Source organism: Nothoprocta perdicaria, unplaced genomic scaffold (assembly GCF_003342845.1).
Source record: "Nothoprocta perdicaria isolate Ctin4 unplaced genomic scaffold, notPer1 scaffold_56, whole genome shotgun sequence".
Lineage (NCBI taxonomy): Eukaryota > Metazoa > Chordata > Aves > Tinamiformes > Tinamidae > Nothoprocta > Nothoprocta perdicaria.
In genome coordinates this window covers 2582572-2607018 of record NW_020455821.1, presented here as the reverse complement: position 1 = coordinate 2607018, position 24447 = coordinate 2582572, and the positions used below count along the sequence as shown (strand labels likewise).

The window sequence follows — 24447 nt, the reverse complement described above, 5'->3', positions numbered from 1 at the left end:
ATGAGCCTGCGTGTTCATAATGTGAGTGTCCACGTTTGGCATGTCAGATGGAAAATTAAGGGTTCTACAAACAAGAGTACAGAATCATGTGCCAAAAGGATGTGTATGATTAAGACTTTTCATTTAACAAAAGGCAGATGCCCTAATTATTCACAAAATTAATCTTTTCTCTCTTAAAAAAGACTTGGAACTTGGTGTTGCACAGTATTTCCCAGAGAAGAGGTTAGCTGGCAGGGTAAAATATTTACCAAAGACAAGACTGTCATGTTTCAATTTTTCAGAGAAACAAGCTTTACATTTTAAAGGAAATTCGTTTCTTATAGTGAAGTCAGCCAGTTGTAAAGGAATCGAGTTTGGCTTAATATTATTTTGTAGAAAGGGCACACTATAAAGATGGTGCTGAGAGAGTGAGCACGTGCACACACGTACAGTCATTGAAAGGACAGAAGAAAGTGGCTTGATGTGCATATGATATGAGCCCAAAACAAATACAAGCAGGCAGAGACCTTAATTCAAAAAATTTCTTATGATAAGGGTACAAAAGCGTAAAAATTATCACAAGCCACAGACATAAAAGGAAAAAAAACCCTTCACGTCTGCAAACAAAAGTTGCAGGTAGAGTCATCTGGTGTATGTGGTATATGGCTGCACAAGTTTTAAATATATAGGGAAAGCATGCTTGTTAAATTTAGGGTCTGCAGAAACTGTTTTAATTTTGAATCTGTGTATAATTTGAGTCCCATCCGCATAAGAACAAAACAAAAAACACCCAAACATCAGTGCTGGGACAAGTTCCTGCTTAAGGTGGACTTTGGTTAAGCCATACTTCACACCAAAAATACAATCTGTGCATGAGCTCAGTACCAAAACAGAAGCAAGTTTTTCGGGGCTCAAGCAAACTGCTGCCTAGACTGAAAGGTTAGTCCTGAAACTGCCACTGGTTTAAGACTTGTTTGCTCTATGCTTGTTCTCCTACCAAAAGGAATGGCAGTTTTCTGCCCCTACCCTTCCATCCTGTGGTATTTCTATTTGTGTGCTGCCTGGAAGAGGGGAAGAAAGAAGTATTTTAGAAACATCAATAATCTGAAGTGTCTGTGGAACCACAGCCTGAGCTTTTGACACGGCATTAAACATCAAGGCAGGGGTCCCAGTCTCTGTATCCTCCAAGGGGGCAGTCAAGACTGCACAGCTCCACTGGAGCCAGGTTTTATCTGCAGCATGAGGGCTCCAGGCATGAGGATTATGATCCTGGAAGGAGCAGCCCAGACCAAGCTGCTCTGTGTCCAATTGAATCCCATTTGACTCAACTGCTAAAAACAAAGGGCTTTCTCTAATGAAAAAGATCCACGAAAAACCCATTTCACACAACATTTCAACACACTAAGACGCAGAAATGGTTAAGACAGAGCAGCGAACACGGACAAAACCCAAGCAACAAACCACTAGGCACTTCCACCACCCGACAAAAAGCAAACGCTGCGCTGCAGTACACACGTGGCCGTTCTGGGAGGCTTACCTTCTCGTTAGCTTGGACGTCAGTTTGCTAAAGAGATTAGTGGAGCCCCTGGTGCGGGTCTGCGAGAGCGGCGTTGCCTCGTGGGACAGGCTCGGGGAGGCAGGCGGCCCGTTGTAGGTAGCGGTGCGTCGCTCCCGGAGCTGCCCGTGGAAAGTGCTCCGACTAGCCGTTCCTCTGGGGAAACGAATACGGTCAGGTGTGGTTGCGCTGCTAATGCTGTGAGTTGAAGCAACAGGAGTTCTCTGATCGGGAATAGTGCTAGAGCAGAAAACAGAGAACAACGCTAGAACGGCTTGACACGAGGCACGAGGGCGCTGCAGGAAGCACAAAACACTACGCGCTACAGTAAGGCGTAAGCGGAGACCTGGATACAGGCCAGGCTAGGAAATATCAACATTATTACAACATCATATGGGATACAAGTTCCTAAGAGGTTAGGATTAAATAGCTGCCTAAACAGAAACCTATGCAGGCAGGAAAATACAACATGAGCATCCTGGAAATACCAGACAAACTACGTATATGCAAGTTTCCCTGGGAAGCAAGGAGGATTGACTGCAATTTTCTTTCACAAAAAGAGAAGCAACTTTAACATCCCTCCCCATTCCTCACTCCATGGATCTTTGGAAACCTTGATAATTTGAAAATATCCTACACAAAACACTCTGCAGGCAAACCATTTCAACAAGTCAAGTCCTTTGGGATGCACAGATTAAAGTCTCACTTTGACAACAGGGAATGTCCAATACTACTAGCCTAATAATAATAATAACAATAACAATAATAATAATGTTCCTTCTTGCAGGATTAGCTCACAGACAGCCTGACATGCCACAAGACACAGAAACAAGACCAGCAATGAGGAAACACAGACCTTGTGGGCAATATGCACTAGAAGGGCCTAGGCCTAGAGATGCCACAGCACGAAGTAAAGCGGCGGCGGGGGGAAGTTAGTGCCACGAGGATTTCAGTTCTTACATAGGCCTGACGTTATCTGCATCATTGTCTACTGGAGGCAAGGTGATCTTCGTGTGCACAGAGGCCGACATGGACATGGACTTGCGATGCCGCAGCCGAASAGCGGAGGAGGCAGCGGGGCTGGCTGCGTTAGCCAGCATTTCTGTCAGGCTGCGGGGGTGGGTTCAGGCAGAGGCAGAAAGAAGAGCGTGATGGAGCAGCAAGAAACTACTGCGTGGCAAAGAAGCAAAGTTTTCCTTCTGTTGTTGTCAAAGAGCACATGAACTCTCACAGCTCTCTTGTGTACGTGGTGGGAGCTGTCCTGAAAAAGGCATCCTCATTACAGCCCTCGCCCGCTATGAAGGCTAATTCGTAGCTCGGGGCAATTCCCTCCTGTACAAGAAACTCGGAACCGAATTCTTCGTGATCGGTGCCAAAGCATTAATTTAGAGCACTGATGCAATTTGTATTGGTCTTAGTACAAAAAAAACAAGCAAAATCCTAAACACCAAGTGCACTTTCCAAAAGACTGATGATGGCTCCATTACTGCTGTTTCCTGCCAGAAACTATYGACGTTTAAAGAAATCAATGCAAGCTGGACAAGCGTTTAAATCTTGATCTACCTCTAATTACTCGGGGACTTTACAGGCACAACAGAGCCCAAAGGCGTCATAATATTCAGAGAGGTACCAAAAGGAAAAAAAAAAAAGAGGGGAAAAAAACAAAAAGAAAGAAAAAAACCAAACTCTCCCTCCTGTCACTAGTCAGCCTAAATGCTACAAGGGCTGAGGAAAGCAAGTGGATATAGAAGGCAGCAAGCAATGTTTGGTGACCTTCAAAGGACAAGATGCAAGTGTTGATGAGTATCTTATACTTTTGGCAATGAATTCTCCAAGCTGACTTGCAGGCTTTGAAATAAGCTCTACAGCCCTGTCTAGCAGAATGGCTAGCAGGCTGCCAGCTCTGTAACACACTAAAACAGGAGCATGAAAAGCATTTCTTCTAAGAATCAAAATACACTTTGCCACATTATCACATTATCTAGTGATCAGATACACCTGGCCCTTAGGGCCATACATCCATATCTCTTATGCCTACTGTAAAAGTAAGTCAGTAGTAATTCAGAAATATTGCTCAAGGTTAGGTGGTCAGCGACAGCATCATGACACTGCGTGTTCATTTCCAAGTTACTCTGTCTGGGGCTGCTCAAACTGGACCTCAAGCCTCATTTCATTCCGGGAAGACCTCAAAAAGTGGAGACTGACAGTCCAGCTACAAGTACCAGCCTGCTGGGGCCTTGGGCTCAGTTTTTTAAGCACTAATGGAAAACACTTCGGAGCTCAGACACCAAAACTTCCAGCTAGAAGAGCGAAGAAAATCTAACTGCTGTAGATTCTGARAACTTTAAATGGAAAAATGCTTCATCGGAGTCATGCAGTCATCTCTTCAGCACTGGTGAATCTAGTAGAAAGCCAACTACTGTTGCTGCTGTTTTAGTAGACCGAGTCCGCAGTATGGCCCAGTTTTTGAATTATATCAGGGTATTAAGAAATTGTAAGGAAATGAAAATTCAAATTTGACTCAAGGTACTACCTCTAAYGTGATCTCAAAGTAACTAGTCACTGGCCACTCGAGCACTTTATAGCTCTAGCTAACAATTTGTTAGCCCCAAGTTTTATTTAGCCTTATTCCAGGTACCTTAATCATCTACCTCCAAATACGTGATAATGAAAAGTTATCAACAGGGTACCATAGCACATACTGAACCATTTTAGCTAGAAACGAGCTTTGGATTACTAGCCTTGGGACACACAGTGAGYTAAAATTCAATCACTGCTGAGGCTTATTAAAATCTGAGGCGGCTGTACATCACTTATGTTGCAAATGATTTAATGCAATTGCCTATCATTATGAAGAGTGCTTCACAAGTTCCCAAGTGCATTAATTAATGCTAAGGCTTTGGMGGAAAGCCAGAGTCATCCCCAGCACAACGCCCGTGTCAGTCACACAATGTGCAAAAATAGCTGTAAAATCCCTCTGCTTCTACCATTCTGTCATGGGGTCTTTTCTTGAACACCAACTCTACTGACAGAATACTCAACTTATAAAAGTTTCCATACCTTCAGGAATATGGTCTTCCCATAATTAAGTGTGGAAGATAAAAACAAAAACAAGAAGATTCCTTTATAGAAAGAATAGATTTTGGCCCAGTTACAGCAAAAAAAAAGGATATTCAGATTTGGCTCTGTTAACCTCTACAGTAATTCTGAAACTGTACCAAAATGAACGTGCAGTTTAGGGTTGATTCATTTTTGAAAATGAGAAGCCTCCTACTATAAAACCAACTATTAGCAACGGGGTCTCCTCTTACCCTGTTTTAATCCTCTACGGCAAAGAAAGCAGTAAGCAAAAAACACATGATAAAAGCTACAACAATTTTCTTCTAAATGCAAAATATAAATATTCAGACATTTCAAAGGGCAAGCAGGGCTAAAGTTTGCCTGATAAACAGTTTGGTGCAGGATGATATTTTGATACCACTCTTCTTTGCAGGGGAGGGTGTGCATTGAACGAGGGGAGAGGAAAATGGGAACACACAAAACAGGTCAGCATTACTGACAATTAACGATAAATTACATAGGAATAACCACCTTTGTAAATAAAGTACAATTAGTATAGTTACCAAGTACTAAAGAACATCAGCTTTAATCGTAAAAATGATTCATGATGAACTGGAAAGATGGCAGTTTGTTRAGAAAGTCAAGGCTGAGGGGAAAAAAAACTCCAAAGAGAACTGCTTAGCATGAAGTTACTCCTGAATTAAGAGGATACTAGGAAACCTTGAGATTCATATAATTAATATTTAATAACTCACAAAACATAACATAGAAACAGCGGACAACATTGCAAAGACATTAGTTTAAGGACAAAACAGAAYACTAGTAGCAAAACAAGGAATTAGGTAGTTAAATGTGATCAAAACTATTTAGGACAAAAAGATTCAAAGTGAGTTTGGACAGAATAAAAGCCATTAACACATCAACACAAAGAAACAACGGCGAACTTCAACCCAAAGCAACCTGGTAACATTAACGAGGACTAATCAGAGACAGACGCAGCAAGACACAGTACCAAGGAGCTGTGCTGCACTTCACAAGACAGTCGACTGCAGGTCCCCCAGGCTAGCTAGGCTTTGGGCACTCTCCAAACTTACACTGCACTGTTTCCTTAATCACTTTCAGTTTGTAAAAAGCTAGGAGGAAGAGATAGGGTCAAAATCATGTCCTTTACCTTAGGTTTCAAGGRCCAGACAAGGGCCGAACAGGTTTTCCATTCGGCATCATGACTTAATTTCTCCTCTCTATAAGCTTCAGAGCTGAGGAGGGATTTTTAGGAAGAAATAAAGCTACAAGGAGCTTTTTTGGGGGGACTACACGAATAAAGTATCATCTTTCCAACTTCTACTGCAAATCCTAAACTGGGAAGGCATATGGAAAAACTGGGAAGAATAAAAGYAAAACTGCACATTACTGTCAGTTTAAGCATTTTTATTGCAAGTACGATGTTTCCGGGCTCTCTCCAAGCAATAAGCAACAACTTTTTTTTATTAAAGGCTTTTGACTGGCATCCAAAGAATATCTACAAATAATTTTGGAGGCTAGTAAAATTGTGTGGAGAACAGTAAAGGGTACCTTGTCTAGAACTTCTATCTCTTCAGCCAGCCAGGACATTTGATGGCATTCTTYGTAAGTGTCACTCTACAGCTAATGACTACATTTACCAATATATTTATTTTCTACAGCTCTCTTACAGCCTCAGTACACAGGAAAGGATGGCATTAGCGTCATGGCTGCAGTACCAATATATGAACTAGACACCTCCTTTCCCACGGCATGCTCCAGCCTTCCAGTAAAGTAAGAGGAAACCCACAGTTTATTTCTTTTACTCCATTTTTCCCCTCAGAATATGGAGGGAATAGGTATCAATACTTTCCCCTTCCAAGACAAATTCTGCAAATAYTGGGAAGCAATGAGACTACAAGGATATCAGTATTGAAGGTAACRGCCTTCTGAATTTCTGAGATTTTGTAGAAAAGAGCTATTCCAAGTAATCACAGCTGCAAGCACAATTTAGACTAAAATATAAACACACACTGGCCAAAGAGAGATGGACTTTGTAGTTTGATGTGAAAAAAACCCTCTCTTCTGCAAGCACATGTTGTTTGGTCAAAGACATTAGCCACTGATAAAAATAGAAGCTGTGTAAGTATGAAATATACTTAACCAAGTATCAGGATCTTTCTTTTAGAATCTAAGTACAAAGACTATGTGAATTAAGTATATAAAATAAACATACTTACATGTGTTCAAGACCTGGAGATTTTTACTCACCTTCCGTAAGGAACTGCTTTAGAATAATACTTTTTAAAGTTAGATGTTACAACTTTTTGGAAATGTGAAGACAAGCAACGTAAAACTTAAGACATTTCATCTACCTGTTCTCCTTGCCATTTTGTATCACTGAATGCCTGTCAGCGGTGGTTCTTTCACTGCAAACGTATGTGTTGCGCCGTGTCATTGCTCCTGGGGCAGTATTATTCTACAATTAAAAGACATAAGCATGTTACTCCGCACAAAAAAGGCCTTACTGTGGTAAAGTCTACAGAGGGTGAAGAATTTGTTTTACTTCATGCTAGCTCTACATAGTTATAGCTTACAGAAATTAAATAGGTTATATAGTCAATGTATAAACATCTTCCAGTATTTTAAATAATTATGCAACCAGGAAAAAACAAAAAAAACAAAACAAACAAACAAAAAAAAAACTTTAAACAAGTTCTCTGGATATTTTCTGTCAATTGCTCAAAAAAAACCCCCAAAACCCTAAAAACCCTAACTGATTTAAACTTTTTCATTACTGATGTTCTGGATTATAAATTCTAAGCATCTATATAATTCATCCACATTTCTTTATAGCCTATTTCTGAAATACTTCACCATTTGTACATTGTGGAATTTTCCTTTAAGATAAAATCATATCCTTAAATGAGATAGGAAAAGCAAATACTTAAGAAACAGGTGGTAAAATTCAGTAGGGAGGTGAAACAGACTTAGTATTAAAACRCTATAAAAGACTAGACATTTTTAAAAAACAAGGAAGAATAAGTCAAATTAAAAAGACAAACTGCAGAAAATCTTAATAAGACAWTTTTTAAAATATACATGTAAATACAAGCATAATACACTGAGGGCAAGAGAACCAGGGGATCTTAAACTACAGACCTTACTTTAACTTTAGAGGGGAGAAAAGAAATAGAATTACTTTGCCTCTGTCTTTACAGAGAAAGAGGGTGGAGATATGCCCAAGTTGGCGGTCAATTTTCCAGGAACGACTGAGAAGCTGGGTAATTCACAGATAACAGAGTTATACARTGTTAGATGCAATTTACTGTAGGAAAAAAGCACGGTGGTCCAGATAAACATGCACCCCCAGGTTGTAGAGGAAGTAAAAGCTGGCAAGCCTTTCATATATCTTTTCCCCACCCCAAGAAAACAACATAATAAATTGCATATGACTACAAAGTGGAATAATCATTTGATTTTTCTTTAAAAAATAATAAAAGGATCACGGGGCAAAGCAGGAAGCAAAGAAGGCTGTTAACTTTAAACATCACTGCTGGGGAAATCTTGGAGGCCAGCTCAAGGGAAAGATTGGTCAGCACCTGGATAAGCACATGTTGAGTAGGATGGCCACTAAATTCAGGCAGGGGACTTCATGCTCAACTAACCTTTTGGAGCTCTTTGAAGAGTTACTGCTATGATAGACAAGGGAAATTCAGCGGATTTGTTTTTAACCAAAAAAAGCATTAAGAAGTTTCACATTAACTGGTCACAGCAGAGCATCACGGGAAGAAGGATAAAAAAAGATACCAAGGAAAAAGTAGTTCAAGCATAAAAAGAGAGTAGCCAAACCTTTTTTTTTTCTGATTCTGAACCTGAAATAAAACTGTTAAGTGGGGTATTCTCAATAACCAGCAAAAACCCTCTGCTGCTTCTCATACACATACAGCTCTTGCTGCCTTAGGGCAAAATATTGGCTATAAAGCAACACGAGCAAGTCTCAGGTAGTGCAAACCCCCAGCTGCACGTTTAATAAGGGAGCCACCTTGTTTCTACAACATAAAAAGTAAACCATGCAACCTCTGTACAAAAAATGTACAGAAAAGTACTTTAGATTAGCAGAGCTATTAAATCATAAGACATATGTGATTGTCCAAACAGTTGCCAAGTATTCTTCACTGGTTCTTCCTTAGAGAGCTAGGATGGGCCAAGCATCAGCAGAAGTCCTCCTTTACCACTGCTCCTTCCCTTGTACGTTATTTGTATCGCATATTGCTATATGCAGTATGTTTTTGTTTTGTATGTTCCTCAACAGCAAAGAGATTATCAAGTTAAGCACTCCAGTTATCAGAAAACTCTTTTTTTTKGGGTAAAAACATGGACAATAACGGATGGTTTCTTTCTCTTCACCTGCCCTCTTAGAACATATCTTCTTGTGATAGTCTACATTACTAAGCATTGAAATGTGCTGTAACGCTGCACATCTGGAAATGTAAGATAGAAACTATTCCCCATCCTGGATCAAACTTCATATACAATGTATTTTCAGGTTCATAGGTGGACATTTTAACTTTTGTTATTCATATATGAAATCAAAGGATTCTAAAGTTTGCTCTTTTGGGGCTCTTGTTTAACAATCCAAAGAAAGATCAGCATACATTATTTTTGCTTGGCTCAGATTTCAGAGGTTGCAAGAGGAGATCTAAGCATTTCAAGCTTTCACAGGGCATCTTCAGCAATAATACTTCCTAGATYCCGAGGAATTATGGCCTTTACAGTATCAGTGTAACCTTTAATGACTGATCTAGGAGGCTTTCCAGCTACAACATTTTTGTTCCCCCAATGTACAGACTAATAGTATTTGGAGAGGACTAGACTGCAGATGTGCACAGCACAGAAAGCCCAAGACCAGTGTCAAGAGCATCACAGGGTACAATTACCCSCTGAGGTGATGACAAGCAGCAGCTCCTTGTGGCATCAGCTGCCTTCTTCCTTTTGGGAAGTGCTGACATTGGACGTGCAAAGGTTGAGACTTGAGCCTATGTCCAGTTGCAGTATAAAGTCTGTCATACAGAGCCCTCCTCTACCCAACAGTGAATCTTTACACGAGTTTTTGCACTATAAGACTCCACCGAGGCCAGGGCTGATGAACAACTATCAAGGAATCATCTTCTGTTTTATAATAATAAATATTTAGTTAAAAACGATAGCATGCCTTTTGGTGCTAAGTGGTTTTCCAAGCTTACCTACTCTCTCCTTCCAGTTTTCTGAAAGCTGTAACTAAAGGCCCTGGGGTGCCCTTATTACAAACATTAAGAAAAACGCCAAGCCTGTGCGTAGTAAACGAGGAGTTATTCRTTACTGCTAATGCTGCATCCTCCCTAGCAGGCCTGCATTATTAATTTGCTATTTCCCTAATGAATCTGAGGCTTTTGATGTACATTTTGTTCAGCTTACAGAACTATTTAGCCTGCAAGATTTTAAAAGCTCTATCAACTTCAGAAATACAACTTGTAAGCCCTACACCAACACCAGACTGGCTAACTGCACAACTCTTATCCTTATGTGCATATCAGTAAATGTAATTTTTTTTTAAATTACATAAGTAGCATATAATTGGCTAAATGACCTAACAATTCAAAAGCAAACACCAATCTCCAATGAAGACCCGAATTACTACTGTTTCTTCATCTGTCAAATTAATATATTGTTCAAATATAATATTTCACTGTCTCCTCRGTGATTTTCTCATGCTATTGTTGATTTTGGGACTTAAGTGCTCAAAGAAGATAAAAATCTCCCCACCTCGAGCTTTTTCGAGCTTCAGGACAACACAGTAACTTCAACACCCTTTCTCTTTAGATGCATGCCAGACAGGAAACAAGATTCTCCAATCAAGTCCAGGGCAGGAGAAGCCCAGGAATCCTGTCAGAAGCCAATGCTCTTCCCCACCCCAGCACTCAGCAAGTTAAAGGCTAATTTGTAGCAGGAAACAGTCTGCGCAATCTGACGTGAAGAGCTATAATTACGAAGACTATTTTAATCACTCATTAATTGAGCGGCATCACAAGCCTCTTTCCGATTACATTTTGACTGTCTTGTGCCACTGCTCTGTAAAAAGATGAGCACCCTGAATCAGAAAGTTTAAGGCACTGATGTAGGACAGACCAACAAAAAAAGCTCATTGCACCTCGGATGCAAAGTTCTTAGAAAAGGCTTTAGATATTATTGAGTGAAACCCTACAAAACTGTCCTACAAAACYGATTCGACTAGCCTACCATTTGGGGACTTGATAGCTAGAAACTGATGTGCAAGAAAACCMAAACAAGAACAAAATACAACAATCAGGACTGATGAAAAAGAAGGAAAGGGCAAGGAACAGGTAACCAGAAAAGGACCCTCTACAAAGTTGAGCTACTGCTCACATTCAGGAATGACAGCTGACTAGAGCTGTGTTCTCAAGGCATTCCATTTTGACTGAAATTCTCCAGCTTTCAATTCTCCCCACTTTCAATGAAATTCTCCAGCTAAGACCCCTGGACGTGGAATAAGGGACAAGGAAATTCCTTCTCAAAAGGAGGAAATCTTTCAGTCCAAAATCTCAATGTCTTAGAAGTTAAGTTACAAGAGCTCAAAGAGTTGTAATGGAAAACAGATTTCCATGTTTGCCTCAGAGGAAGAGACTGCAGAATATATGTGAGAGCCAGACTTAAGGTTTTTGTTTTCCTCCCCCSTTTCAGTACATTGCTTACTGCTTAATCCTGTAAATTTACTAGTTATAGATCTTTCCCCCTCCGCCGCTGCCTCGGATGGAGGGGGAATGTGGGCATACCAAGAAAAGCTGAGCACTGTGCTTTTAAGTAGAGATCAAGATATATCTTTTAATAGCTTTTAGAACTAAACTTTTTAGATAACCACAACATGGAATAAACTATTTGACATTTACAGCTGTGTTAAACAACATTCAGAACCATCTCAGACATAGACATCTATAAGACAGGATAATATGAACGGGGATTTCATTCTTTTGTACAAAATGCCTCAGAAGAAGGGTTGGTGTATCAGAGAAAATATATAATACATATGGAGTTTCAGGAGATGGCCTTTGAGTTGAGTTTCATTATTTGTTTTTTAATGCATTTTTATATCCAAATGATGTCTGTTCACTAACAGCTAATATTGCTGTTAAAATACCTACCAATACCTATTAACTACATCATGAGTTACAGCAGAGAAGTGGAGTSGTTGACTAAAAACAGGAAAAAAACAGTAACAGTAGAAGATTACTCTTCATGAACAAAAGGAAAAGTAAAACTAAAACTACTGAAAAGCCACAGGTTTAGCATCTTCCTCCCCACCCACATATGTTTTTTGGTTTCAATAAAAAAAAAATCATTTCTACTTACACTAGGAACAGCTGAACTTTTCTTAYGCTCAGGAATATCAGCCTTATTTGGATTACTGGCATTTCCAAGCATTGGGCTAGCTGGTGGAATTCCTCTTCCTGCAACAGCACTACTGCTAGATTTTCTTGTCTGAATTGCTTCTTCTTTGAGGTCACTGTCTGTAGTACTAGTCTGGCTTCTTTTGGGATATGCCACTACTGAGGGGATAGATGGTCCAGCTGAAAAGCAAATAAATGAAAAAAAATATGTATTTTTTTTCTTCCTGAAAGTCCTGTTGTTACATTTGCCTATAATGGAAAAGTATTCACATATATGAAAGTCAAAATAGTGAACATTAGAGATCACAGAAGTAAAAGGTTATTTGTATCTATCAAAATAAGTGTATTTTGGAGGCCAGCAAAACTATCGTGAAAAGCAGAAACTTTCACAATATTTCTTCATGTTTGCTCCTTTATAATGAGAGGGAAAAAAAAAAAAAAAAAGCAAGGTATTTGAAATTCAGGTCAACTCTCAAGGCTGCTGTTGATATCATGATTCAAAGATAAATAACTCTCTTCTATTCACTTTGCTAAGGATAAGACTACATTTATTTTTTTTCCATGATACTGTTTGATTTCAATGAAAATACTATGAATTTAATAAAATCTTTAGCTGTTTGAATACTTAACACTGGTTTGGCTTGGCATGAAAAATCTGAAGAGTCATCTTAAAAACAACTAATAAATAAACAAACAAGAAAAAACCAGCCCCACAAAAAACAAACCAACCCAACCAACCAAATCATAACACTTGTGTTGATGTTATGACTCTGTTTTTGTGTTGTAATTTTTTCTTCAGAAGAAAGTTCCTTTTTTTTTTTTTTTTGGAATTAGTAAAGAATAAAAATACATATATGAGAAAGCATCACAAAGTTTTCACAACCATCATCATCACAGGAGACTTCCAGAGGCAAACAACCTCTGTATGAATGCACACAGTTATTTACATGTAGACTGAACAAAGACTCCTTTTRTGAGGCAGGGTCTAGGAAGGAAGATTTTAAAGATATTCACAAAGCTCAAAAGCAGCTGTTTCTCATACTCAATAAGCAAAARGAGTTCTAAGCTTAACTGAGTCACTAGTCTTTACAAATCTAATTTTTGCAGGACAATCAAATGAAAATGCCCTCAGGAAAGAGGAAATATTGGCAAACTGACAGTACTTCAAGTTTAGACACAAGCTGACCTATTAGTGTCAGAAGAAAACAAACGCTGAACAGACAGCCTGGGATTATGAGACAGAAGGACTAGGCTTTTCACTGAAAAGTGGGTTGCAAGATTCTGTTCAATTTCCCTAGAACTGTCAGAAATGCAAGGAAAAACATGAGGTAGACCAACTGAATTAATTTAATTCCCCTAAAAGGTATTTAAAGGATTTTTTTTTTCATTAGTGAATCAACATGCATGAACTACCCTGTCATCTTCCTCCTTACCTTGAGAGACAAAAACAGATGCTGTAACACTGAAAATGAGAATTACTCACCATGATCACTGTACCGCCGCTGTTTCTGGCTGGAAGATATGCTTCTCTGAACTTTGTGGTGAGGAGATTGTCCAGTGCTATTATTAAGATCACTACTTGGCCTAACTTTAGCAAGTGAAAGATTGCTGCTGGAGCTTGAATCACTTGCATCCAGCTACAATACAAATAAAAGAGTATTAAAACAAGAAGTTCAGACAAAGTGAACTAAACATCTATTATATGAAGAGGAGCAGTAACTGGGAGGTAGAGGGAAAACGGCTCTGGTATTTAGAGGTCCAAGCCTCAGTACATCTCACAACATCAGGAATGATTTTTCTAAGACTCTAATTGTTTAAGAATTGTCCTAAGGGAAGCTGAAAGGAACCTGCGGCTCCCCAAAGGAAGATCAGAAAAAGAAAACTTGCTTCTTTCAATTCTCCCTCTGCAGAATTTTTAAAGTAATGTGAAGAGGGGATACATCCTGAGGAGTCACAACACCAACTCCACCAGCAGAGGAACCAAAAGCAGCTTCCTGAAGGCAAACCCTCTCGGCATCATATGAAAAACTGAGAAAATGCAAACATCTTTAGGTTGCTTGATCCTACACTTAAGCTCTTTTAAAATATTTATGAATATTTTGAAATACTTCATTCTGAATAGGACAGTAAATAGATGGGACAATAAACGATGTATAAAATTCTTACAATGAAAAATTCCTGGCCAAGCAAGGCAATTCTTGGGAGCCTAAAAACAGYTGTTTACCGGTAACAACTTACACCATGGTGAGAACAGATACAGCATCTTTTGAACATGAGGACTCCTCAGTTGGCATGTTGCTAATAAGAGAACCTTTTATTTGTACTGGRCATGTGTGCAGAAATTGAATTCCTATGTTTACTGCATTATTTTTTGCTTTGAATTTTGCTGAAAGACACTTTTTGATTGTTTTGTTTCTTTGCATTTGTAAGAGTGATACTTACCTCTGATGATTTCCTTCCTAGCAATAAGTATGTAGCTGTGATTTCATCATACTTCATTTTACTAAGGGATTCTTGAATTTCTTCTTGAGAATACCCCATTCCTACCATAATATCTACAAATGAACAAACACTCTGTAAGTATTTAAATATTCTGATGGTTACGCTAGCTGAGTGCTAAACTCAAAAGCAAGAAATGAGCATATAACGAATGAAGCAAAAACTTAGGTGCAAGAACATTAGGCTAATGCAATACCAACATTAACAGACTAGTTACACTTTTCAAACACATATTTACAGCAAGTATATGCAGAAATATGAAGAAATATGCATAATGCAAATTGTATCATATTCTGAAAAACACTGGTTTACCTATTCTTTTCTGGTCCGAGATGTCTAGTTCTGGTTCAACAAAAGGTTTAAGTTCATCCTCCTCATGCCCTGCATTGATCCACCTGTCCTTCATAATTTGCTGTAAAGAAAGGCTTCTTGTTAATAGAAAATACTCATTAGCAAAAGAAGAGAAGCTACTGAAAGAACAACTTCTGCATCTAACAAACACTAGTATCTCTTTTTCCATTTTTCTTTTCTAAAGTAGTCTCAAGCAGCAACTTAATTTTTCTTTTGTCCCAGTGAGGAGCACTGCACATGTTGAGACAGTSTGCTTCCTAATCAGCTATATTTTAGCACACAGCTGAAAATAAAAGTCCTTAACAAAGACCAAGAGCAACATGACAACTTTGACATGTCTAGTATAGAGGTACTAGGTCCCAAATAGACTACTGAAGCCTTTCTGGGCAGTTCTACCTTCATCCACAAGAACCATGATGAAAGCATCATAGTGTCAAGGAACTAAATATAATGTCTCGGAAACTACCGCCTATTAATGCAAGAATCTACTCACTAACTGTTATGAAAAGATTATATGAAGTGTATTACACAGTGCAATAAGAAAATCTCACATTAATTCTGGAAGCAACTGTGGAGTCTGGTATCCTGCCATCCTAGCAAACAAGCCTTGAAAAAGTAACACCCTTTATTCAATCCCCTGACAGAACCCACTCCAAAAAACTATTCAGGAATATCATGACAATAAGAGGTCATTAATCMGTTCAAAAATGTCTGCAAAATAAAATGAGGTTGCATATTTGTTCTATTACCTCTAGAGTGCCTCTTTTYGTTGGGTTTAGCACCAGGAAGCGTTTGAGGAGGTTTTCACAGTCTGTGGACATGTAGAAAGGAATCCTGTATTTTCCCCTTAGTACTCTCTCTCTGAGTTCCTAGATTAAACAACAACAAAAATAGCGTAAGCAAGGAGCAAATAGCTCAACTAAGCCACTACCTAAACAAGCCCTCCCAAGCACGTGTTTTGCACAAACTCACCTTTAAGTTCTGTCCATCAAAAGGAAGAGATCCACTCACAAGGGTATAGAGAATAACACCTAAACTCCAAACATCTACTTCAGGTCCATCGTATTTCTTTCCTTGAAAGAGCTCTGGAGCAGCATATGGTGGGCTGCCACAAAAGGTGTCCAGTTTATTTCCAACTGTAAATTCATTGCTAAAACCAAAGTCTGCTATTTTAATGTTCATATCTGCATCTAGCAATAGATTTTCAGCCTGGAGGAGAAAGAAAGAATGCTTTGTAGAAACTATTTAAAATACTTGTTTAAAAAGAAAAACAAACAAAAACCCTGTGGCCCATGCTTACTCATTTTTCAGATGCAGAAAATTAAACTATTAATATCTCCTTCCTTGCAAAACCTTTGTATTTTAGCTTATYATTCATATATCCTTTATTTTAAAATCTCTGTACAATCACTTAGACTATGGCAAGTGTTATGCTAACTGAAAACTGATCTCTGCAGAAGTTTGATCACACACAGAGCCTTTAAGTTCTTTTCAGGTTGTTCTCTTTGTTTTTAAATTACAAAGCTAGGCTACGTACACATTACGTGACAACTTTAATACAAAAAGCAGGTTTTAAAGAAGTGATACATTAATTCACACCAAGCTTCACAGTTTTCATAGTTTAATTTCATCACCACAACAGACAGAGCATTGATTCTTCATAAGACCAAAGCCTGTCACTCCACTACCAAACTACAAAATCTATTTAAAAGTCCTCTCAGTGAACACTGATCCGAGCCTGAGGTGGCCAGAAGGTGAGAGGCCTTCTTTCACCAGTCATTAAATATCTACTCTGAGAGGTCTTTGGAATGYTTCTCCTTTTACTTCACTATTTTAAGCATTCCCCAAAATTTGCTACAACCCAAAGAGTAAGAAAACCCAACACGCAGTATGCAATACAAGCATAACAAGTTTCCCATCTGGAGGGACAGAAAACGACACATTCACTTCTTCCTAAGCAGTTTTTCCTACTTACCTTGAGGTCTCTATGAACAATATGCTTTTGATGGCAATACTGCACTGCAGATACTATCTGGATAAAAAACAAGCCCAATTATATAAGTGACATCTCAAAGAAACAGACTTTTAATCAGTAAGATCCCATTTACTGCATAGAATTGACATGTATTCATGCATTCAGAGCTATACAACCAGCTGCTACAGTGACCAGCATATCTGAGGTGAAGCTGCTAAACACATAGCTACTTAGGTGTTTGTTATTCAATCTATCTGGTTTCTACTACACTTGAAAGAGGATTTTGTTTTTTCCTGTGTGACTAATTATAGACCAGGGGAAGCAATGACTTTCAGAAAGGTTATAGAAGTCTTTCTATTCCAGTACAGCAGGCAGCTATAAAAGTGTTCCCTCTAGCGTGAAGTTTTCCAATCTCAATCCAATGTGGCTTGTTTCCACGCCACAAGATGGAAAGAAAAGTGTAAGAAAAGGATCAACTACTGGAGGAACTACTTGGAAACAGCTTGTTTTTCAATCTTCAATTACACAAGTATACCAAATTTTTACCTATGTAAAAGATACAAAGTCTGTCAAATACAGCCTGACCTTGAATATGCAACACTTCATTGTAACACAAACACTCTCAGAACTAAGGCAGTGGATATTATGCCTTCTTAAAATGAGTGAAATTGCATACAGAAATATTTAATAGGTAGGTTTAAATAAATGCATTTGCAATTTTTGTCCCACAATCTAACAAGATTTCAAATATAGGAAGATGAGACATTGTTACTGTTGCAGGAAGTAACTCATGATTAGAGTGCCCATCTGGCCATCTAACGAGGATCCACTTCTACAGGAAGAAAGCAATGTTTMCCATTATCAATATTTAGAATAGGTGCAAGTAAGGTTCTTGGTAGGTCAAGAAACTCACCTACCTATCATTTTGTTTGAAACTCAAGCAATCCATGTCATTTTGATTGTTGTGTACAACAATGAATTGTGTACATGTGCAAAATACCACCTTAGAAACTATGTATTGTATAAAAAGCTGTTTCAACTCCCTACATTTTTATTCTGCCTTTACTTATTCCTTCCTGTACTAGCTTCCTCCTCCTCTTTCTCTTTCACACTGCATTCTGGTTTTGCTTGTTTGTTTTTCAGTTTGCTGATGCTGTTGCAGTCTCTTTCTATGCCATCACTTTTCCCATCCTTTGGTTTTCCTTCCGCTCCTCCCTGCTTCCACTACTTCAGCACCAGTCACAGGTTCACTTTTCCAGGCAGATCCAAGGCTGCCAGCGTGCCAAACCCCTCTTCATTCCTGAGCAAAGCATGACATACAGCACTACTCTGTCTATTTCTACACTACTTCTGCTCTCTGACAGCTAAAATCTACTGGATTATCAATGAGTGAGTTAGTTCCCTTTGCAGATGCTTTTAAACTATCCTACATTGCAACAGGACAGCACAGGGACTGCAGAGTATCAACCCTAGCTAGAAGGGAAATGATACAGTACATGCAAGAAAGATTTATAATTGAAGAACAGCAATAAAAACCAAATAAGATATAGTACAATGTGTGCTTCATTGGGTCTCTTGTCTTCCACCTTCCATCATTTATTCCATTGTCAGGCCCTGCAGGCCTCAAATGACTTGGAAGCCACAAAATTGCTGACCCATGGCAGGTGGAGAAAAGAGGCTCGTTCTTCTAGAAGTAACAATAAGCATTAGAATAGATTTCTTAAGACAGTTTTTAAAACCTRCGTAATTTGAGATTTTTAAGAATAAGTTAGAGATAGCCAAGCCATTCTGTGTAAAGATAATCTGATGAATAAAAGTGACAAAAGGATAAATGACCTTCCAAGGTTCTTTCCACACTAACAAGTATTTGGGTTTAACTGGTATATACAACATGATACACTGTGAATTTTTAGTTTTCAAGATCTACCCTAAAATCTGCTAGTACTAGAAACTCTATAAACTGCTTTTCCAGCTACCTAGGGAAGAAGCAGTGAGACTGAAGGAGATCGGTTCTAACTGGTTGTGGTAAAAGAAAGGAAAAAATAGATACATACTAGTTTCTAATTTTATTTTTTGAAAGAATCTCTCTCCCCCTTCGAGATTGGATTTCCTAATTTTGCGTCAATTCTTATCCAGACAGGCTGATTCTTCAGTGGAACGGAATTGTTACACTGAAACAGAAGTGCTCAGAAGGCAATAGCATGGGAAAAACTAGGAGATATTAAGAATGCAGAACATTCTGGATTTAAATTTCACACACACAACTACACAAAAGCATCTCAATATGGAAAACTGCACAGAATAGCTATATATATATATATATATATGTGTATACACACATACACACACACTTTTTTTTTCCCCTATTTGCATCCCTTCATGTTTTCCTTGTCATACATGACTGGAACAAGATGATTACTCTTTTCTAATTCCTCCCTCCCCAATAAAATCCTAAGTATGTATGACAAAATGGACTTTCTTGTAAAAAAAAAAAAAAAAAAAAGCAAGCAGGGAGACTTCTCAATTCCTGCTCTTTGCCTGCTAGACAGAAAAGCTGAAATGCCTCCTCAGATAAAACATGAGTGTTTGATGCAGAAATCACAGCTATCAAAAGAAACAGGATCTGAAAATAAGAGATAAAATAACCTATTGTCAGAACTAAGCTCAGTATCATGGCACAACTGTTTCTCCAGTTTAAAGAGGGTCACCATCTGTTAAGCCAGTTAGTGAATTAAAAACAAAAATCCCTATTATGTCATAAGTCTCTATCCAAGACAAGAACAGCTGCACTGGATCAGATAAAGGGTCCACACAGAGCATTCTCTCTCCAACAATGCCCAAGATCTATGTGAAGTTATTCTGGGACTACTGTAAGGTAAAACGAATAGTTTTATTACCTGTAAAGCCCAGTAAGGTCTACTTTCCTTTGATGATGCCCCACAGTCTAGGTCCCAGTGTCCAAAAAGCTGTCAAATTCTGATCAAAGTTTCTGATATCTCTCCTGCACACATCCTCTCTTCTCTAATAAAGCCTAAGCTCACATGCTGTAGTTTCCTTCACTGAGGCATTACTGTGCTTCTCTGTTTCACTCGTCCTCATGAAGCTTTCATGAGCCTCCCATCAAGATCCTCTGAGAGACTGGGATCCTCTAAAATCACTTGCAGCTCGTAAGGATTGTCAGCTATTCAGGGACAATAGAGCACAGCTGCCTACCTCAGCCTTCTGAAAGGAAAAGAAAAGCTGTATAAAAGAAACTTTCTGTATAAAAAGACCTTTGATGTCGCCACCTTTTATTTATTTTTAAGAAAAAGGAAAGTGACATATCTTTGTTATCACCCATATTAGCTCATAAAATTAAGTGTGTCTGTAAAACAGGATAGGCCTGTCTGCACAAAATTTAATTTAAAATAGAGTCAAATAGCTGGAGAACCTGACAACTGYTGAACAAGGGATATTTCATGGAGTTACTGCAAGATCCATTTCACACAATTCCTGATAATAKATAGTAAGTACGAAGAGTGGAGACTTCTAGTAATTATTTTCAATAGTCATATGAATAAGAACAGGAAATCCTGTAAATCATATTATTCTGTGATTTTCAAGTGTCATTACAAATGCAGGGTAACAGTCTGGAATTTAGAAAAGACAACYGAGATGGAACCATCTGTTCCAAAACTCAATAGATTTCATCACATCTAATCCAATATACAGAAGCACAAGACAAGACAACCTTAATCAAAAGGGAAGGTTCTCTACCTACAAGAACATGAAAGGGAGGGAAGCAGTCTTAAAAAGTGTATAAAATGCTTATTATGCAAGAAGACACATTTTCCTTACTATCAAAGTGCATATTACATACATAATTATCTAATAACTTCAACTAGGCATAAGAAATTTGCAGTTAAACACTACCACACAATCAAAAAAAAGTTTTTTTTTTTTTTTTTAATATATTACAAAAGGCTGAAGAGGATAAATTCACTATTTACAGACAAAAAAGGTTTCTACATAAAACGTTTTTGTTGCCTTCTTGTATTGGTCCATTTTTCTCTTTCCTCTGTTCATTAAAGTGTCGCTAAACAGGGGTACAATTTTGATATTTATCACTTTGCACAGGATTAACCAGATGACTAAACTGACCAAAGAGATGGAAATAATATAAACYTTTATGAATTTCTTCTCAAGAGCAGAGAACAAAATGGAATACATCAGATAAAACATTCACACCTGCAGATGAAAAGCTTGAAGAGCACAGAAATTTGGATGTTAACTAATTAATAGGATATTGTGTTTAGAATTGCTTAATTGCAGACCAGAAAAAACTTCTCAGAGATGGATGAAATTCCCACACATCTYTGCAAAGCAAGTTTATTCATCACAGAAAATTATAAACTAATAAGCTGGAAATTACTTTTTCCAGGACTTTTTAGACTGTTAAATACTGTGTTGCCCTCCCTCCCCCCGTAAAGCACTGGATGATGCTACACGGGTCACCTTCATTTGGTAACTGACCTAGTTTGTAGCTGTTTGTCACATTTGAACAACCTCCAAGAGGTTATAGCCCAGCTGGGCTACGGATACATGAAATGAACACAGAGGAACTGAATCTTGGTGTGCAGCACCCACCCAAGTGAGGCAGTTGCTGAATTTTGGCACTCTTGAGCAMCCGGCTCAAAGAAAACCAGCACCTATGAACATACTACTAACTGCTTGAACCCAAGATTCTTTCAAGTGCTACAACTAATGCATCAAAGAAATAAAAAATAATAATAAAAAACCCACAAAGGAGAGCAGTTTTACTAATTTTTGCAATAAAACAGAAAAAGAGCTGGTGTATAAGAGTATTATACATACCTGTCTAAATTTAGCTCTAGCTTCCTTTTCCTTCATTCTTCCATGTGCAACCAGATAGTCAAACACCTCCCCTACAATTAAATAATGAGGTACATTAATGCCAATTTCAGAGTCTAAACTTTCCATTCTAGTARTTACCCACAATTTCACTAGAATGATTTAATTAAACCTAAGTTTACAATTACAATTGTAAAGACAAAACAAGATACAAAGGCAACAAATGCCAATAGCAATTTACTAGACCAAATTCTCCAAGATGAGAAAACATTAAGAATTAATGAAAGAATGCATATAGCCAAAAACATTTGCTTCCAATTATTTATAGCAGAAACTGAGCTGCATARTTTTTGTTAAGATGACTTGCACTCCTTCACAGACTTTCTCGGAAGTATTTTATGCACCACAAACTAACCCTCATAAAAAAATCCAATGATTTCTGTAAATGCTGTAGTACCAGTACTATAAGTTTTCTATGTATGTATAGAAGTGTCCTAATAAAGGCAGAAATACAGGTTTATCCTAAACCTAGAAGAGGTATCCAGAATAAAGTGCATGCTAATGAATGTAGTAGGATACACTGAGCTAATCCACACACCAGCATCAGACCTGTAGAAACATTCCTGGAGAATGGAGAAACATTCCTGGACATGGAGAAACATTCCTGAACAAGTCCAATGCTGCATGGCTGTAGATGCGTAAAGGTGACCAAAGATGGTCTTTATCACTGATARAGATCTGTACTTTTTAATCAAATCAATTGTTTTGTAGCACATCAATTGAGATCACAACATTCAAGCTTTAGGTTTAGTCAACCGGTCCATAAAACACTGACTTATTTGTGTCAGCATGGAGATTTTCTCTACTAAGAATCAGTAGCTAGAATAACAAGAGAATTCCTGCAAACACAGATTAATATATAACTTTAAGAGCTTATCAGCTACATGCAAAACTGATAAAGGATTTAGAAGTGGATTAAATAGCTACATATTCTCTACCGAGCAGTACTATTGCTCACAGACTCACAGGCCAACCCATATTTCTCCATTACTTTACATAAGATCCTTATTACCTTAGAGATTGTAGGCCCTTCTATCTTGCGGAAAACAATCACTAGATGGCAACAGGACTTCATTTTAGTGAAGCAGCATCAAAAACAACACATGGGAATACTAGCAAATGTTAGAGGAGGATTCTACCATCCTAGTTTGTGGTCAGGCAAAGCTTTGCTGAGCACTTAGGCAGCATCATTGGAAAACGATATATGCAGGCAGAAAAATCACTAYCTGATAGATGATAATTAGATAAAGTTCACATAATATATATATATCAGGGTCAAATTCAGTGCTGATTTTTTTCTCCCCTCAGAAATATTTACATCTCCCTCCCAAAGCTGAAGCCTTCAAGCTTTTAAATTCCCAGCAGCTGCTTCTAAAGGGTCACTTTGAAAGACAGCTATTAGGTTTTAGCCTGCAAGGAGTAATTTAAGCCTCTATACTTTGATTCTAGCTGTGGCTAAAGAGCATGACTTTGCATGATGCACATTTTTTCCCCCCCCCTCAGTAATCAAGAATAGGTCTTTATGTTCCTGTACAACTTTCTTCATAAAACAAACAAATAGATGGGAGAAAGTCTGTGACTAAGACAGGTCTAATGCCAGCAACTGCTTAAAAACAGAAGCACTGGTGCTTTAGTAAGCAGCAGTCAAAAAACACAGAAAATGTTGCATCTGAGCATGCTTTTACCAAATATCCAGACAGGAAGGGTGCCAAACATAATAAATTTTAAAAGTTAACGCTTGCAGTAGACAGAAGCAACCTTGGGCTCAATATAGATTGTGATTCWACTCAAAAAGTGAATTACAGAGCAACTGCTTTTAAGCTGCAACAATTCRTGAGYGTACTTTTACAAGCTRTATTTTATATATAGTCTTAAAAAGTCCCAGAGAATATAAAACATTTTGCCTAAAATGTTTCCCCACCATGTCATTCATTTTTTCCAATAAAGTCAAACTTCAAAGAAAACAGCTATTTTCTATTACTTGGCAACTTGTTTACATCTTTAACCACTGCAGAAATACTTACCCCCACTTGCATATTCCATTATTAAATAGAGAGTTTTTTCAGTTTCAATGACTTCAAATAATTTCACTAGAAGAGAAAGCCATTTATTAATCAATTGTTTAGTTACAGAAGTATTATTTTAAGGTAACTCAATGAAGGATTCTTTCAGAATTGCTGCTTGACAATATTAGAGTATTTCTCAGCAGAAGCCTCTTCTATCTGATGTTCCAAAATGGAAAATATTGTATCACATTTTCTCAACTCACAAAGAACAGTTTTTATTGTGAAACAGTATTATACTTCAAGTTTTGTGGAAAAATCAATTAAGTATAACTTCCACCACTCCAAGCATCAGCTATAGCCYTTTTAATGCACTGTACTGATGTAGACAGCAATAAGTCACCAAACAGCCTGCTCACAGTTAGCACAGCACATCAGCCGAAATTTTTGAACAAAATCATGAGCACTCCTTGCTTCTAACATATACACTTATTTTTAATGCGAACTTCAGGAGCAAAGTGAACATGACATTCAAAAGATGTCATGTTTAGGTAGCAATTAAAAAGCTATCTAAACTATTTTGTACAAATGTCCATATGAATTTCCCCTGTTTCTTTTCTTTTTTTTTAATTTCTTTTCCAGGACACACAACTCTTGACAACATACTTA

General features: G+C 38.0%; 1 protein-coding gene across 6 annotated transcripts in view; it reads right to left on the bottom strand.

The window, feature by feature from the left end:
- The window catches only part of MARK3 (microtubule affinity regulating kinase 3), a 58731-nt gene that overhangs the window by 9176 nt on the left and 25108 nt on the right, over positions 1 to 24447 (bottom strand). For all 6 annotated transcript variants that reach the window (XM_026048663.1, XM_026048662.1, XM_026048665.1 and 3 more), the window contains 11 exons: positions 23800 to 23865; positions 21719 to 21789; positions 16865 to 16921; positions 15862 to 16098; positions 15639 to 15758; positions 14851 to 14950; positions 14482 to 14594; positions 13523 to 13676; positions 12002 to 12219; positions 6970 to 7073; positions 1517 to 1774 (listed from right to left, as the gene is read on the bottom strand). In XM_026048663.1, coding sequence (XP_025904448.1) covers positions 1517 to 1774; positions 6970 to 7073; positions 12002 to 12219; positions 13523 to 13676; positions 14482 to 14594; positions 14851 to 14950; positions 15639 to 15758; positions 15862 to 16098; positions 16865 to 16921; positions 21719 to 21789; positions 23800 to 23865 — 1498 coding nt within the window. The remainder of the gene's footprint in view (positions 1 to 1516; positions 1775 to 6969; positions 7074 to 12001; positions 12220 to 13522; positions 13677 to 14481; positions 14595 to 14850; positions 14951 to 15638; positions 15759 to 15861; positions 16099 to 16864; positions 16922 to 21718; positions 21790 to 23799; positions 23866 to 24447) is intronic.